A 19,074-nucleotide genomic window follows, 5' to 3' on the forward strand; every position below is an offset into this window, starting at 1 on the left:
AAAATAATTAGAAAATTGTTCTGAAGCATTTGTTTGTGGAAAACAAATCTTACGGACTACCTATACCAAAGGAAGGGGACTGCAAAGTAAAGGAGAGATTGCAGTAGGGTGAGGTGTGCCCCAGGAATTTCTGTGTAGAATGTAGCCATGTCAAATGTTGCACTGGTGAACTCTTTTGGATTTGTCAAATACAGAGTACAGCGAGGAACCCTGGGGATAAAGCATCTGAACCTGCTTGGATTCAAGAATATTATGAAGAAAGACTATCAACTTTTTGCTAATCAAAGGAAATGTACATTTTCATGCACAACATCACCATGATGCTTTACTACAGGAAAACATGTACCTGTGATTTGGACTTTCTGTGTAACGGCTGTTTAAGTTCCTCTGGCACATGGGAAGTACTAAAAGAAGACAGCTCAGCTTCAGTATATTGATTATCTTCCATTTTCCTCATTTTGAGGCTATCTGTGAAGTGCCTTATATGATCTAGAGCAGAAAGTCCAGTTTTATATTCTTCCTCTTTATACCTAAAATGAACAACCAATGGGAAAGCACAGAAGTTTTTTTTTTCCTTTTTCAGTTTGTCATCTGATCAAATCACTTTCATTTGACCCTATACAGCTGTTGAACTTTGTACTGTATTTGCAGTATAAAGTTGCACACGTGGTGGTTGGATTCTTTAAAATACTTACAAGTATATCTTGAAATATATTTCCCTTAACATTTTGAATGACTGAAGTCAAGCATATATTTGACATAAAGTCAATGACACATTAAGCCAGCCATGTGTGAAGACAGAATTCATACATTTAAAATTTCCATGTAAAGCCAAGCTAGATATGAAAATATGCAGTCAGCACACATTATCTTCATGAAAATATAATATCTCCATCAATTTAACTGTTTGGTTATTTTTTTCCATTTAAAAATTTATCATCTATGTAAATTACATATATATCTAATGAAGTGAAATTTATCTTAATAATACTTGACTGATGATCATGACGAATTACTGAATGAATTAGATAATGCTGAAATCTCTATTTTCCTTTGGGTTTCATAAAAGTAAAGTCTAAAATTAAATGACTGCATGTTTGTGTAATTTTCACTTATCCTTCCTACCGGGTTAACCAGCGTTCTACAAACATTAATGTACTCATGTTTTCAGATTATGTTGATGGCCACCTCATGTTCCTCTATGTAAAACCAATACACTGTGTGTGCCTTGCTGATTCAAATTTAATTTTTAAAATTCATTACTCACAAATTCCTTCTCACTGAAATGTTCTAAGGGACAAACAGAGCAGGAGGAGTTGCAGCTGTGTGTGGGTCTACTCTGGCTTAGCTTCTGAAGTCACCAAAGGTGCTCACCTCACTGGGGATGTCTTACAGCTCATCTCCAGACCACTGGCTTCTTCAAAGTCATCCTCAGTGTTTCCTTCATGTAAATTACTTGCCACTGATTCCTTTCTGGGTTTCCCAGTCAGATCATTGTCTTCATCATCTTCATCTAACAACACTTCATCTTCTACTTCTTCATCATCCAGTAAATCTGAATTTTGACTGGTCACCAAAGCCTTTTCATCCTTAAAGTGACTGCCATTCATTCTTTCAAAAGCATAAGAATAAAAAGCTTCAATCATTGGTTTAATTTTTAAACATGTAGTTAGTTTTCTTATCTTTTCCCTGACAATACTTTAGATTCTCAACTTACAAAGGGAAATTTTTGTTGTTTACGTTTTGTGGCAACCTTGGGAAAATAATATAATTCCATAAATAAGAAAATGAAGAAAAGAAATAATTGAATGATCATTCAGATTATAAATGGAGTTTCTGGCAGAACCGGAAGAACAATCTTAGACTCTGATTTCTTATCAGACCTTTGCCTTATAAATGATATTGTTATTTATAATATAAAAAGCCCCCAAATATTTTCTCTACATAATGTACCTAATCACCATTTAAGTACCCACCACTTAAAAGAGTTGATTTCTGGGGAAAATTCATAACAACAGGCAACACTGACAATAGCTTCTACACATCCACTTGAAGTAAATCTATGAATTCGAAGAAAACGTGTAACTAGCAGCCAAGGACCAACTGGTATTTACTCTTCCTAGGTGACATTAGTGGTTAACTTGGACACTTCACCCAACCTTGAAAGTGATGGATACCTCATTTATTTGTAATATCTCCAAATTATTCTTAATAGTCTGAGTGTGAAAAAGTTCCTTGTTTCCCAGGAAAATACTGAAGTAGGAAGTGAATAAAAATGGAATTGTACTGATTTCTGAAGTTTTCCTTAAGAAGCATGTCTAATATAATGATGCAAAATAATATAGTATTTTTATTAAAAAGTCGTATGCAAGATTTTGCTTACACAGGTTATAATATGCAGATCAAGAATAATTTAAAAAATTAATTACCCAGGAATTTAATATACTTGAGGGTATTTATGAAATTATAGTAAGCTTCTCAGGCTCTCAAATGAACATTAAAATAAGGGTAATTTGGATTTCAGTTTTGACATGAAATTTATAAATTGTATTTGGTTACAAAGTAAGTGTAAACAGTTTGCTCTAGAGAATATTTTGCTCAAGTTCAGAACACTTGTTAGGGATGGAAACATCATGGCTATCCAGACATCCTAACTTCTGGGCCATTCACAGTTTTCCCATTTTGCCTTGCTCTTTTATCTACTTATTAATTCAGAAAACTCAGAGAGACTGTTAAATTACTGTTATAGTCATGTATGACTTTCACAAGTAATGTAAACATTTTTCAGATTATGAGAGATCGGGTATCAGTAATTTATCCCCATAATTTTTTCATATAAAAATGAGCAGAGCTTAGTACTTAGATTTCCAGAATAAAATTAATCCATAAATAAAACAATCTTGGCTATGACAGATGCACATACTAAAAATTCATTTGACCAGAAAAAGTCATATCATTATTATTAAGCATTTTATATAACCAATCTTTTAACCTCTTTTATCAAAGAATGATGAAAACATATTTCGCACAGACATAAATTATTAGTTTCCAGATACGCTGCCAACTTGCTAGCTAGAACAGATCAAAATTGTTATTTTTTTTTCAAATGAAAGAATAAGTAAAAGAACAAAAGTGCATGGATGAAAACCAAAAGTAACAAAAGCCAACATAATTAAGACAATCTTTTTGTTAATTATGCTTTCAAATGTGGCAATTTATAGGGGATAAATTATTCATCAAAAGTAGCCTGATAGGAGCAGAGGAGGGAAAGCTGGATGATTCAACCTTCTTACTTGTGTGCTGTTTAGACATGTTGAAGCCAGATGTTGTGGTGACACAGACTCACAGATCTCCAGTTAAGAGCTAGGAAATCTGAACAGGCATCTCAGAATTCAAACTGTATCTTCTGTTCAGTTTTTTTTTTTTTTAATTTGCATCTTGTCAATATCATTATCAAAATTTAAGATTGTGCTTCTTACTTGCTTTTACTATGTTGCTTTTCGGATCATCTGCTGTATCCTTCTGTCTGTCTGTCTCTCTCTCTCTCTCTCTCTCTCTCTCTCACACACACACACACACACACACACTCATGCACACGAAGGAGCAAGTAGTAGGAAGGATACAGAACAATGTATAGTTCTTATCAGATGTCTTGAACACCCAGAAAGATCTTTCCCTCCTTTTTTCCTTGGATATGCTTTTATACAAGGTAGAGAACAAAAGTGGTCGTATGTTTTTGTGCTATTTTGGTAAAAATTTTTATTTAAAGCACATTTTAATGAAGAAACTACCTAAAATAATTAACCTTGATGTTTACCAGCATCAAAAATGAAGCATACTAACCCAGTGGAATTGGTGTAATGAAAAATAATTGAATTTTCATTAACAGGTCTCATGTTATATTAATATTTACAATGCAGCATCCCAATTTAAAAAGTCACAGGATAGTCAGGTTCAGAAAAGTGTATTTCCCAATTTCAGATACTTGATTATAACTAATAGATAAGGAAAATTGCATCCAGTAGTTTTGGCAAAATAATTTTCATGAACTTTGCATACAAGGTAATGTGGTAGGTGTTAGTTCTTATAAATAGCATTAACATTTGGTAAAAATGTTTATTTAAAGCACATCTTAATGAAGAAACTAACTCAAATAAAGGAAATTTATTTTAACATGTTTGATATTGATATTGACAAGAGGGAGGAAGTATACCATATCACTAAAAATAAGAAAGATTTTGTCCACTGAAATAAACCACCAGAATTAAATGTGCACCAACTGAAAGAACATGAAGTAGTGATAGAATCTTAATTAATTTCAGATATTTAAGGACACTCAATGAGTATTTCATATATAAATACATATCAATATATACAACTATATATATATTTACATATATAGAGAGAAAGAGAGGGAGGGAGGAGAGAGACAGAGACTCAGAGTTTTAAATTATGTATAATACACACAATATATGATCTATGATAGTAGCTAATAATGACCTGCGATTCCATTGAATCCCTCTGGGGATTTTCCATTCTCCTTTTGAAAAATTTTTTTGGGGGGCATACCGAGGATTGAACTTAGGGGTGCTTGACCACTGAGCCACATCTCCAGCTCTATTTTGTATTTTACTTAGAGACAGGGACGCACTGAGTTGCTTAGCAACTCGCTGTTGCTGAGGCTGGTCTTGAATTCGTGATCCTCCTGCTTCAGCCCCCTGAGCCGCTGGGATTACAGGTGTGTGCCACCGCATCCAGCTTCCTTTTGAAATTTTGATAAAACATTTTGTTTAGCTATCAAGAGAAGCACAATGGAGGTAAAGTCAGGGGTTCTGGAACCAGAGAAATCACGTTGAACCCCATTTATTACTTCTGTGACCTCAGCAAGTCATTTAATCTTGAATGTCTCCATTCCTTCACTGCTAAAATTATAGGCACAATCCCAAAGGGTCAAGTATTATGTGTATATAGTATTTAATATGCACTAAATAAATACTAGTCATTGGTGGAAGGAGTAATAGTAGTACCACAAAAGTGAGCCCAGAAAACATATTTAGAAATACATTCATTTTAGATGTCACAGAGTTTAAAAAGTTCCTCTCTCCCTCCTCCTCTAGAAACCTAGAGGAGGAGTTTAAAAAGCAAAACCCAGCTTTACCTCTCCTCTGCATTCCTGGGAGACTGGCTACTATGGTTGCTGTTCCCAATGAAATTTCGGATTTCTGTGAAATAAGCATCTTCTTTATCATCCAGAATCGCACCTGTACTTTCCAGTTCAGAGTGAGGTGACGAGGTTGCTGTACCTGAATGGAGCAGAAAGCCTTTTGTGACAAAGATTATTATTGATGTGGCAACTTATTTTCAACGTCATTTCTTATTAATTTGATCAGTGTTGTTTCTTAAAACACAACCTTTTGAATAACAGTAACATTAGGAGGTTGAATTCTTCCCAATTTAACAAAATATGCATGCCCATCAAAATCCCTTGAAAATATTCTGACCCATTAAAGTCATGAGGTACAGTCTCCAAGGATATCATTTCTTTCACTAGCTTTCCCCACCTCCACTGTCACATGGAAATGTTTTCATTCATCTAATGCAGAGATAGGGTGAGACAAATTAAAGACAGGTCTTAAATAGTTTCAGACAGAAGAAACTGTATCCCGTCCTGATTACAATCAATGCATATTTGTTACTGCTGTACTAAAATATGTTACAAAATAGGGACTGAGAATATACTGACTATTCTGCATCTTGACTTGGGCAAAGCCATGGGTAGGCTCAGATCATAGCAGCCCAAGGACTGATGTAATAAGAAGACAACAATATTGAATCAGCCTGCTACAGGGTGATCCTCAGCTTTTCTTGCCTACAAAATTAGAATCACAATACCCATCTCATAGGACTACTTTAGTGTTTACATACATTGGCACTATTGTAAGCACTATTTATATGGTCAAACTTTACACCAACATTAGCTTTATGCTGTTTATCTTGCCCATAAAGTATCTACAATTTAATAGCTGATCACAATAGTCTATATGACAAAAACAAGAGATCAGAATGTCCCTTCCATTTAAAGAACTTTAATCTAATGAAAACTTTGAAAATTTACACATTAGATTTTCTTTTTTTACAAAATAGTTTTAATTAGAAAATTACAGGAATAGGCTATAAGTGTACACATGGCTAGAAAGTGTGGCCTGTTTTGGATACTGGATTAGATTTCTGCACTAAAATCTAATATTTAAAACCATGAATGTTAGATTTTCTTTCTTTCTTTTTTTCCTACTTTGAAATGAATAGTACAGGAAATGAACAGCATGTAGCTATAAGTAGTCACACTATTCAAATCATAAACCATGTGCCTTTATAGGCACATTTTAAAACCATGATCAATAAATGAAAGATTGATAATAAACAAATTTCTTTAAATAAATATCAGTAGTAAATCCATATTTTTTTGCACCTAAAATCTCTTTTCCTGAGCCCCATCTGAACCCCAGAAGGGTTCTCAACCTTCTAACTCATTCCTTAACATCCTAGAAAGAACCTGTGACTGCACTGGTGGATTCTGCACACATATGCACCAGGCCAATGTTAGTTACTGAGTTAGTATCTGACTCTTAGAAGCCAAAGACAAAGGGCCTACAGTCCTTTCCACTAAATATATGCTTGTAGGTTTAAGGGAAAGCTATTTTTTTCTTTTGATTCATTACTTTTGATTTAATTTTACATCAGAATTAGTGACAAAAACAAGACACCTCCATGGATTGCTGTGGGTGGCTCTGATCATGTTGACAGTTTTCTATCCCTAAACTTCAAAAATGTTACCCTAGAGAGGTTCCCTGAACTGCAGTCCTCCTGCAAATGCAGCCATGGTTTCTAAGTTAATATTTAGAGTGTGGCATTCTGGAGCTGCCCCTCTGGAAATGCTTAAGGGACACATTCTGAACAACAGGTGGAAAGATTGTTCCCCGTGATTCAGGAAACCTCCATTCAGATGTCTACAGTGAGTACAATCATGGTTCTCTTTGCTTGAGATTCCCCTTTGAAACGAATCTAGCAGAATAAAATAATAATAATAATAATAATAATAATAATAATAATAACAACAACAGTCCAAATAAGGCCATTGACCTGTGCATTAACCAATGATCATACCATTCCCATGATTCCAAATTCTCAAGGGACTCTTGGTTGTAAATTTATAGTAAGATCTGATTTTGGAATCAAATGGAAAGAAAGAAGATCACAATTATCTTTTAAAATGTGAAAAATAAAGTCATTTTTGTTCTTGTAACACAAATACTTACCAGACATGTTCCCATTTTCATGTTTCTTTAGGTGCCTGTCTAAATTGGTTTGTTGACCAAAACACCTGTCACATAAGTGACACTTAAAGGGCTTCTCCTTATTGTGGATGTTGCGAACATGCCGCTGCAAGTTGGAAGATATGCTAAATGATCTGTCACAGTATTTGCATCTGAAAAATAAGCACAGAGAAAATACTTGCAAGCAAATCAAAAGATATTTCTCAAGACTCATAAGACACAGATAAAAAATTATCACCCATGAAATGTCAGTTTAGAAAAGGCACAGGGAAGAACACTACTCACACAGTCAAGATTTCAATTCCAACAGACTTTGAAGGTTATATTTTCATGATTTTATGAAAAAAAAAGTACCAATATACTAGTGATTCTATGGCTCCCAAGTTTATTACAGCACACAGTTCTAATATTTTAAATAAACCTCACAAAACTAAGGACATCAAGAAATGAAATAATCTTTTATCTTCTGCTTAGCATAAATACAATTGGATTATTTTTAAACAAACATGAAACAAATTCATGTATTCACTGAAGTAAAAGATTACTTCTTCATTCAAAATTGGAGAGTCTGATTAATTAGTTTATTAGCAAATTCACCTAATCTGTTGCTAATCCTAAAAACATTTTCTTATCTTCTCCAAAGTAGCAATAAACATTCCAAGCCTTTAAAATGGAGACAATGAGAACAGTGTTGTCTGATGCCAAAGACAGTGATTTTCATCACCTTTGGTGACTGGAAATCCCAAAGCATTTATTAATCTTTAAACTGCTGCAAAAGCAAGTCAAGCTGCCACTAACTCTCTTCCAGATGAAAGCAAAGGTTTCAATCAGCTTCTCTCTCCCTATCTCCTAATTTTCCATTTCAATGTTTCTTCAAGAGTTTGCAGTCTCAGTACAGATTCAAAGGAGGTCAGGTTTTCAAGAAAGCACTTATTATTGGTTGGTTAATTGTTTTTGCCTTCCATTAGATTTAAAAAATAAAATAAAATCATTTTAAAGTTATTTTTTTGGTATCAAGTAAAAATATAAAATGCAAGATCCCAGCATCCCCACCAGTTCTTATCAATGAGGAAGAAAAGTGGGTTTTGTAATTAATGGAGTTATTCTCTACTGGCACTAGAAGATAAAGAGTCCATCATTTGTTTATGTGCTGTGATGTGTGTGTGTTGCTTAAAAAAAAAAAAAAAACGACTTTTTCCAAGTGACTTTTAAGTGAAAATTTCTAACAGTGGCCAGAACATTCTTAACTCATTCTTCCATGTGTGAAGGGCCCTTATCTTCCCTCTTCTGATTGCAGACTCAAGTTCAAGTGCTCTAAATCAGAAATCACTCCATTCCACTCCAGGTCCTTGGGCTTCTACAGCTGTCCTTACGTGATAGGGCTTCTACAGCTGTCCTTACGTGATACCAAAAGTCTAGGCAGTTCAGTAGGAAAAACAAATCTGTTGAATAGTCGCTTTGGCATAGTATGAGTAAACCAACTTAAGGACTGCTTTAATTCTTCCCCCTTAAAAACTGTTCTGGCCTCATGAAGTTCCTCAACTTTTCTTGCTTATAATATTAACATAAACTGTGTGGAACCCCATGTTGATGGTGGTTGTACTCTTTCAGCCTCTACTTCTGAAAAATAAGTACGTGGAATCACAGCTGTCTTTGAAATAGCTTTGTTTATTCAAAGGCCCACTGTAATAGAAGCAAGGTACATGGAACACGATTATGTTGTATGAAGCCGAACGACTTAGCCAATACCGACAGAGAAAACCTAAACTCCCATCAAACATTTTAGAAAAATTTTCACTCATTTTTTACACAAATCATGAGGAAGAGAGATATAGTCTTAGGACATGCTTCCGACTTCCTGCTTATATGCAAAAGGGGCTCTTCCAAATCTAGTAGACATCATCTTCTCAAATCTTAATAAAATTGGCCCAAAGGGATGTTTTATCCTATGATAAGCTGTTACCTTATATCTCTCTTCTGCTAACATCTTGGCCAGAGGGGTAAGCACTCTAAATAAAAATTCTTTTAAAAAATCATTCCTTTCTACTCCAATGAATTAATATGTGGTTAAAAAAATAATCAGTTCAAATCAGATCAAAGTTCCAGAAATTCTTAAAATGAATAATTCAATCATGAGTAGTATATTATCAGGCCTTCCTGGTTATTGGATGTAGATAAGGTGGTCAAGAGGATTGAAAGAGAAAAACCCAGATGTGAGAGTTCTGGGCCCAGATTTTAATTTCGACTCTGTTGGTACCAGACTTCACAGAGGCAGTTAGTGAGCTCTTGCCTGGTTCCCTCTCTCTTTCCCCCTCCCTCTCTCCCTCCTTCCCTCCTTCTCCTTCCCTCCCCCAACCCTAGCTTTCTCTCTCTCTCTCTCCTTCCCTCCCTCCCTCCCTCTCTTTATTTGCAAAACAGAGGGAAGGGCTGGAAAAATCATTGTTTAAGATCTCCAGCTCCACTGGGTTTTGTACTTTTAAAAATACATGTATAATACTACAATTTATGAGGAAAAAATTAAAACTAGTGCATTCAGGTACAGAGAAGGAGTAAGTAGAGCATGGTATCACCATTGCATACCAGTACCCTCAGCCAAAACAAAACATAAAGGCGCAAATCTTTTCTTCTCCTTAATCAGAATCCCCAGAAGATGGAATTTTCTCCTAAGGAGAAATTATCGAAAATTTCCCATTGTTAATATCTCTAAAAGATCTTTTTGACTAAGCACATCCTATTATGTGTAAAGTAAAAACATCATGTATGATCAGTGATTTATAAAATATGTAAGATATCAAGGAAATTTATAAAACACTGTGATGTTTTTGAGTTTAAGTTTTTCTATTGTTCTAAAATTTTGATTATCTTCAAATGAGCATTGGCTTCTGCCCATTGTCTCATTCTTGCATGTAAAACAAACAAACAAACAAAAAACCTCTGAAACTGTATAATTTACTTATTTAAAAAAATGTTAGTATTCAGATCCAAATAATTTTAAACACATGAAATGCAAAAGAATTTCAAAGGAGAATGAAATTATGATATAACTTGGGATAAATACCATTCTTTCTTGGAAAAAATATGAGTTCCTAATACTGTTCATGAAGAATTTCACATTAAAAAATGTAGGTCTTATTTTAAAACTGGAAGGGACTACGTTGCTTATTTTCATTCTTTTGTAAACAATAACATTAAAATTAGATGTGTTTGTCATATTGCTAATTTTGACATTTAATAGAATGAGCTAATAGGTACTTCAGGAAATTGTTGATAGAATTGGCCCTTTTCCTATAATATACTCTATAGTATCTGTTTTATCTCCAGTTACATATGTTTTTTTTCCCTCTTCCTGATGCTTAAGATTTTTTTTTTAAACTTCCTATTGGGACCTGAGGACACTGGTTTGCTGTGCTGGGAAAACAAAGTATGTATAGACTATTAATTCCTAGCAGAGAGTCAAGGTTTGGGAAATGGAAGATGTAATGTTTTAATTTTTGTCAACTAAAATAGTAGGGATTGAGAAAGAGCACTGAAGTAATAATAAATAATTTTTTAAATGACTAGCGTCTCTTAAATGCTTATTCTTTAGTAAACTCTGACCCAGAACTTTTAAACTGATCGGTAGGAAGCCTTGGCTAAAGAATATGGGACTCTTCTAAATTTAGATCCTAGCAATCAGACAATTCTTCCTTGACTCGGCACTGAGTACACATTCATTCAGCCACAGATAAAAGTAGCTTCCTTTAAACTTGTGCCTAGGAGTGCAGTTTGAATTTTACATTATTTATCAAGATATTTAGAAGAATCACTGTCAGACCTGTACGGCTGCTCTCCTGTGTGGGTTCTCAAGTGTCGTGTTAGGTTTGCAGACCTTGGAAAAATCTTGCCACAGTATCTGTTATGAAAAGATGTTTATAAGAGAAAGTCAGCACAGTCAACTTTATTTCACTCGCGCTGCAGAGCAGCCAGATGCTTATTCCTGATTTAATTAATCTTGCATGGAACTCACATGTCTTTGGTATTTAAGATTTGCAACAAAGCCATTCTACAGATATAAATAACTCTACAAATAAAGGCTGCACTATGAGATCTGGTTGAATTTGCTCGTGCATAAGTAAGCAGTTTATGAAAATAGACTTTAGTTTTGATGACCCCCATATGCCTCTTTTATTAACTCCGTATCTTTACATTCACAAAACTGAACCAGACAAGGGGATAAAAAAATGACGAGAGTTTGTGATTCTGGGTGGATGTAAACATATTTCAAAGGTTTCAACTCATTTTACATGTCAGCCATAGTGACAACTCTCTGCACATTGAGTGGTATCAGATCAGACAAGATCCTGAGACTTCATCCATCAAGGTACGTTCCCATAAAAGCCTTTCTGGAAAGAAAGTGACACATTTTCCTAAGAGCAGATAAATTGATATGCCTGAGTCAGATAGCACAATTTTCTGAGGACAAATCAGAAAATTATAAGCATCTAATTTATTTTTTTTTAATTCAGAAAAACAGAAACATAAAGACAAGCTTTATTCTTCTACTCATAAGTAACTAGAAAATTTATTCTCTAGTTTTCTTTTTTCCTTAAGAACTATTCATCCTTCACGAATGGTGTTACTCCCCATTGCCATGACAATTAATAAATGTATACTGGAGGACAGTAGTATTTTACCTTTGGATGAAAATAATTAACTGTGAAAGAAAATTCATAAATATCAAAGTGAGACAAGTAGATAGTAGTTGGACTGTTTCCAACCTCATTCATCACAACCAAATGGCCTGTGTTAAAATTCTCATTTAATAATAATTTTTTAAAACCACTATTTTTATATCTCACTAAATAAAGAACACTTTGAAGTGCCTGAAATCTATCATGGTTTCTATTAGTCATCCAATCAAGAATAATTTCCAGAAAAAACAAAAGGGCCTTTTGAAATCAGAGGGGAGATTTTTGGAAAGTCAGCCATAATTAACTTTGCAGTTACCTGCAGGTGTAACGCTCTTTTCCCTTCCGCAGTAGGTTCTCAGGCAGAGTATTGGGAGGTGCTCTAAAGTTGAACATAGAGGGCACCGACTGGAGAAGCTCGCTGGCCTCGGGCTTCAGGGCACTGAAGCTCTCTAGCTTTTCTGCCATGTTTTCAATAGCTGACATCTGAAAGGCAAAAGCACAGAACCATGCAGGGTCTGATCAGACATTTTTCCTTCTGTACTAATCACTGGCAAATAAAAACCATTAATAATGGGAAAGGGTCAAATTTTCTGAATAAAATGAGTCTGGAAAAAAATTGTAGGGTCTCAACATTAAACCACAAGATAATTGATTGTGGAAATAAAGGTAGAACCAAGCTTATATGATGCTAGGTGAACTTTATTCATAAGACCTTAGTTAAACTGTTTTATAACAATCTGATAAAATACCTAAAAGACATAATCAAATCAAATCAACATTTTATTTAATTAATAGCACTGTTATGGATGTCAATAAAAAACTGGAATTTTAGGGAAAGATGATATATGTCTTGCCTAGGTAATAAAAATCATGAGACCAAAGGCTCAGCTTAAGTCAAATATGTGTAATCCAAAAAGAAAAAAGAAAATGTACAAGAGATATATTGCCTAAGAGTATGTTAAATTAGTATCTGAATGTTTAAGTAAGATCACATATGAATAATTTTGATGAAATATTAATCTGTCTGGATAAAGATTTGAGCTGAAATGACAATTGATCAAGATTTTCATGTAACTTGATGTGCACTTTATAAGATGGGTAGAGGGACACATAATCATACTCTTATAGAAATATACGTGAATAAAAACTTTGCCTAATTCTAACAACCTAATTGATTTTGCTTATAATAATAAAGTTTTAGTTTACCTACACACACAGTTGATAGAGTCACAATTAGAGGGTGGCATTTTAAGGTCAGTTTGATCCTTAATGTCTATGGCTAGTGGGACATTCCCCTCTCCTTCAGCCCTCTCAAAATGTTAAGTTTTCTCAGTGCCTGCATTTTATGCGGAAGCTAGGTTAACAACCAAATTTTTAAGAAGACAAGCCATCTTGTTATATCGAATCACTTACTATTTACAGTTTTGGTTCTCCTTACACCTCTGGGGAAATACCTACTTAAAAGGCTCTGAATGCATTCTGTATGCTTTCACAGACACACAAGGACTAGATGGTAATAACCACAAATCCAGGCAACTGGTCAACCCAAGAGGCTAACTATTTCGTTGATGAGACAGCAAGACAGACACAGAGATCTAATTTATAAGCTCATGTTAAAAATAAAAGACAGCATTTCCTACTAAAAAAAAAAGGAATATGAAGTTACATCAACTTCTAAATCTAGAGCAAAATGCTAACAAGAATGGCCCTAACACAATTCTCTTCTCATGAAGGAAATATTTTATGTTTGATTCTTCAAATGCCTATTCATGTTCTAGTTAGCTCTCTTTCTTTTCTCTTTATCCTGAAACCTGCCCTCTCATTTCATGCCCGGACTCCTAATGCTAGCTACAAATTGCAATGTACAGGGTACCACTGCCAATTTGCCAAATGTCTTTCATCAAACACAGTGCAAAAAAATCTCAGAGGAAAGTCAAGATACATTTACTTGTCAGACGACAAATGTGAACGCATTGGGAGGCGGTAAGGGCTATAAGCTCAAGGGTTTGATTCATAATCACTCAGCTGCTAAAACATTCTCCACAGATGCAAGTGGACAGCACATTTGTCACTATGAAGGATTTTGACACATACTGATCACAGGGCAGAGATATGGAATGATGATGTTGCTCAGAGAGGTTGGAGGAAACTCTGTCTCTGCAGAATACAGTCATTATCCCCTTCTAGGCAGGGCATTAACATTTCCACACTACTTTGGATTTTATTTATTAAAAATCAATCCAGAAATATTTTATGATACTATTTTATTTGCATTTATTCCTTCTAATTGTTCCTTGCAGAAAATCATTTTGATATTCCCTCCATGGTGGAATACATTGTCTAAGTGAAAAATGACCTCTGGTCTTCAAGCTGATTAGCAGTAACAAGCAAGGGTAAGGGTCATGATCACATGTATTTATTGGGAAGAACAGTAAGTGCATGGGTGATGATTATAAATGTTTTATTTATGTACATTTAATATTTGGGCAAAGTTTCATTATCAAGTGGTTTTAAATCACTGGAGTGTCTGTCCCGCAGACACACTCAGATTCCTGCAGCAATACATCTTATAGAAACACTTTCCCTTTTATATGGAAAATAGCTTACTCATGACTACTATTATTCTCAGCTTTCATCTCTAGCACACATAAACTACAAGTCCTTCAAGTTATTTGAGAGCAATTGGCTGTTGAGAAATGTGTCTTGCTTTAGTAGCTGCTAATAGCTAGCTCCTTTGAAGAAAGATCACTGTGATTACTTTATCTCAAACTGTTTCAATTTGAGAAAACCATCAAGACACAAGAAAATATATTATGGACATGATGGCTAAATAATGACATTCTTAAAGACAATAGGGGAAAGAATATGGATGGCCTAGTGCTTCTCTTAGAAGCTACCCCCACCTTTGGCTTCTGATATCAAATGAAGAGAGGATTAAATCGGAGGAGGAAAGGGAGAGGAGGAAGATGGGAAGTGAGCTAAGGATAGCTATTAATACCACATGTAGTTACGTGTGCATGCACACGCACACACACACATTCTGCTCAGCTAGCAACAACCGAAGTGACATAAAACCTATCATTGAATACTCCTTTCATCTTAAGATTTGCTCTTATAGCTCTTGACCTCAGGTGGAAAAAATGTGTCCCCACCAAAACAGAAGTGACTTAGCATCTGCCAGTTGGGGTAGTTTAGCAACTCTGTGACCAATGTCAGCTCTAGTATATACCTTAGATCAAGGTATTGGGGTAAGATGGTTTTATCTAACATATGAGATAGAACTCCAACTTTTTCTTCTATCGGGCCTGACTCACAGAATATATAACAAGTTTTGACCTTCATTTTAAAGTCTAACTAGTATTTTAAAAATCAATTAATTGGAATGGATGGGACAGATCTAGCTTATATTTTCTAATTATGAAAAAAATCCAATGAAAATGTAATGTGTACCACTATGAATAAGAAATTTGCTGAGCATAGGGAAATTGAAGGGGAGAGAACTTAGATCATATATTTTCGAAATGAATTACCATGTGACCCATTGATGTCTTAGGCTAATCTTAGATCAGTAAATGACAGTTTTTTCTATGGAACAGTAATTTTTATTTACATATATAATAATTGTTGATGGTATCTGCAGCCAGATGTCTGGAAGAGGAAGTTGTTTCACCTCCTTCGAGTCCCCAAGAGGCTATTAACTTCATACTGACGCAAACTAATATTTAGACACAATTCCCTAGCTCCTACCAAAAATGTAGCTATATCTCTCGTCAAATAAAGCTAGTATTTTTAAAAACATTTCAGCAGGCAAGATATCATCAACTGAGTCCTAAGCACTCAGCCTAACATTTATTATCAGGCAGCCAAGAACTGATGACATAAAAAAATTTTCTCATTAAAACTATTAAAATGACAACCTGATTATATGAAATGATATGTCCAAAGGCACCATGAATTATGTGACCTAAAGTTTCACAATTAAATTACACATGTCTTTATCATAAAATAACTAACTATTCATAAATAACTATTCATAATGATGGGAAAGTTTGTAGATTGGGTAGCTTTCTATATTTATTCACTTGATAATCTTGAGAAATCACAAAGTCATGGTCATTTGAGGGAGAAGTAAATATTCATACTTCATGTTTATCTCACACCATGCATCATACTCAGCAGTCATGATTATGAAATCACATAGAGATTTTTTACCCCTAAAATTTATAAGCATATATCTTAAATATTTCCTTTTAGTATCTGTTTTATAACACAGATGTGAATCGCAGCCCTGAGAAATCTGTGATGGAGTGGAAATTTGTCCAGAGCATTGCAATGGCAGTTGCTTTGCTCTTATATTATAACAGGGAATCTAACTTAAAATCTGAATGGGCTTTGATAGTTGGTCACATGTGTAAGGGGTTAACACCTTCAGCTTTAAGTAACTAACAGTTTAGCTACTGCCAAAGTCATACTACACCTTAGAAAAGATGAGGGTCGTGAGGCATAACACTCAGGACAGACTCGTTCCAGGAAAGACAGAGGAGGGATCCTGGAGATATAGGCCAGGATAATCAAAGAACAAGCCCATAGACTGCACAACTAACACACACACACACACACACACACACACACAGTCTCTCTCTCTCTCTCTCTCTCTCTCTCTCTCTCTCCCTCCCTCCCTCTCTCTCTCTCCTCTTTCCAAAAATTGTTCATACTTTTGAAATAAATAAATTTAATCCTTTAAAGTCCTCCAGAATAAGAAAAATGACAATTTGTCATATATTACACATAAGAGAGAAATTAGAGGTATTCCTTGTAAAGAAAAAAACTAACACCAGATAGAAGAAATAGGTAAGTGCTAAAGTGTGAAAGTGCTCCAACTAAATTCAGTTTATAATAACAATATAGTGGCTTTTAAAGGACAGCTGGACTATGCTCCAAGATTTTCCACATTCCTCATAAATTAGCATAATTTTAAGTAAAGAAGTAAACGTACATATACTTACAGAAAATTTTGAGATATATATTTTTTCCACTGACCAGGTTGTATTTGGAGGTGAGAAGTTAATAAGCAGGATTCTTTATATCCTAAATGACTTTACCATTAAAAATATAAATCTGTTCCCTCATACCATTTACTGAAACTGACCATTTCTGGAAATAGTAACTAGAAGTTGAGACTCCATGCTAAAAGATCTATTCACTAGTTAGATAAGGATTTTTTAACATTTAGTTTCATTTCCAAATAGCCAGAACCAATTTCTGCCTTGGGATAAATGAATGAGAATTCCAATGTCAGCCTGCGTCTACACAAGTCTAAGTTTTATCCTGTGTAAGGCTTTATCGAACTTATCTTTAACATGCTGTCCCCCAAATAATGGTTATTTCCACTTACTGGCCCATGTGAAGCCTTCTTTAACAACATACTCTCAGGTGTCCATATCAAGGAATAATTATGTGGAATGGGTCAGATTTATCAAACAAAATCATTCCATAAACAATTTCTAGATTAATAAATGCACAATTATATCTGAAAGTATTGTGCAACTTGATAAAGTAGGGAAGTTATCTGTTGTAGCCATATCATTTAATGGAAAGGGGCTCGGAATCCATTATGTATGTCCAGCAATTTAAAATATAAGCTGTTTTCTTTTAAATGCTACATTACTTTAGTTAAAAATATAAGTAGGAAACTTACCCAAGTTCTCTGATCAGGCAGTTGGAACTGGGAGCAAAATTGAAACAAAAACAAAAAATTACTTCTGTGTTGGTATCTTTATTGCAATCTATCCTTTGAGAAATTAACATTTATCCTAATTTAGTAATTTTGGCTTATCATGTAACTGTACCTTGAGTAAAAGCTTAGGAAATGAAAAAAATGAGTATTTTCATAATACTGCTGAGCTTCCTCTATTACCTAAAATAAACTTTAGAAACAAGGTTATAAACCAAGAATGTTTTTTATTCTAAGAAAGCTAAATGCTACCTACTAGCAAGTCTTAAAGCAAAGCAGATGCTCCCTTTTAATTTTTACTCACTGCAAAATGAGTTCTCTAAAATTTTCTTCAATAATTAAAAAGTAATTAATTTCCTGCAAAAAATCCAATTTCTTGCATTTTATATTGTCAATAATAAAGGAAATACAGTATTTACTAAGATATGAATAGTTCAGTAACAAAAAGGTGATGTTCTTGGAAATTCATTGCTTGATAATGAGGATCTCAGACCATCAGTTGGCAGAACTCTTAAGAATATTAATTAAAAGAACTAAAAAAAGTCCCGTTATTTATGATAATTGATGGCAGTATTCACTGGGAAGCACACTCCTATGATCCCAGCAGCTCTGGAGGCTGAGGCAAGAGGATCACAAGTTCAAAGCCAGCCTCAGCAATTTAGTGAGGACCTAAGCAACTTAGTGAGACTCTGTCTTTAATAAAATATTTAAAAAGGCTGGGGATGTGGCTCAGTAGTTATGTGCCCCAGGAAACACAAAGATTATACCCTTAATAATGTTATTTTATTTGGTTAAAGGGGATAAATCTATATTTTTTATTTCATAAATTTTGGCATCTTGAATAAAGAAGATATGTAGATTTAAAATGATGAAATCTTAATTTCTGAAGAATATGACAATAGAAAACACTTGGTGAAGGCAAAATAGATTATGAATGGCAAGATTGAAGTGATTTTCACATCAATATAGAAATGACGACTTGGGAAAAAGATTACTTATTCCCAGTTCCTTGGACTGTAGTAACAGGATAAGGTGGAGGTGTCAATAAAAACAAAACAAAAAACCAAAAAAGTAGAGATGAATGAAAAAAGAAGCTTAAGTAAAAGATAATATTTTTTGCAAATGTATACAAAACCACACCTTTAAAAATAAAATGCATGAATAGCTAAAAATAATATTCAAACTAGGAAAATCAAACCAAGGAGTAGTAGCTACTTGCACAATGGCATAATTGCCAAATGATTTCTATGGTAGTTCCAATGAGCTATCAATGTGATTGACAAATACCCAAATAGAAATCAAAGACATGGACACTGGGGATGGCACAGTAACACTG

General features: G+C 34.4%; 1 protein-coding gene across 14 annotated transcripts in view; it reads right to left on the minus strand.

Moving 5' to 3' along the window:
- Mecom (MDS1 and EVI1 complex locus) overlaps nt 1-19,074 on the minus strand; it is a 546,152-nt gene that overhangs the window by 4,851 nt on the left and 522,227 nt on the right. For 7 of the 14 annotated variants that reach the window (XM_046422890.2, XM_046422889.2, XM_046422902.2 and 4 more), the window contains 7 exons: nt 17,703-17,729; nt 12,321-12,487; nt 11,149-11,226; nt 7,317-7,486; nt 5,159-5,321; nt 1,375-1,611; nt 347-530 (listed from right to left, as the gene is read on the minus strand). In XM_046422890.2, the coding sequence (XP_046278846.1) occupies nt 347-530; nt 1,375-1,611; nt 5,159-5,321; nt 7,317-7,486; nt 11,149-11,226; nt 12,321-12,487; nt 17,703-17,729 (1,026 nt within the window). The remainder of the gene's footprint in view (nt 1-346; nt 531-1,374; nt 1,612-5,158; nt 5,322-7,316; nt 7,487-11,148; nt 11,227-12,320; nt 12,488-17,702; nt 17,730-19,074) is intronic. The other 7 variants (XM_046422894.2, XM_046422895.2, XM_046422903.2 and 4 more) reach the window with 4 other exon arrangements.

This window comes from Marmota monax, unplaced genomic scaffold (genome assembly GCF_021218885.2).
Source record: "Marmota monax isolate L192 unplaced genomic scaffold, Marmota_monax_Labrador192_F-V1.1 WCK01_AAM20220418_F8-fsc00110, whole genome shotgun sequence".
NCBI lineage: Eukaryota > Metazoa > Chordata > Mammalia > Rodentia > Sciuridae > Marmota > Marmota monax.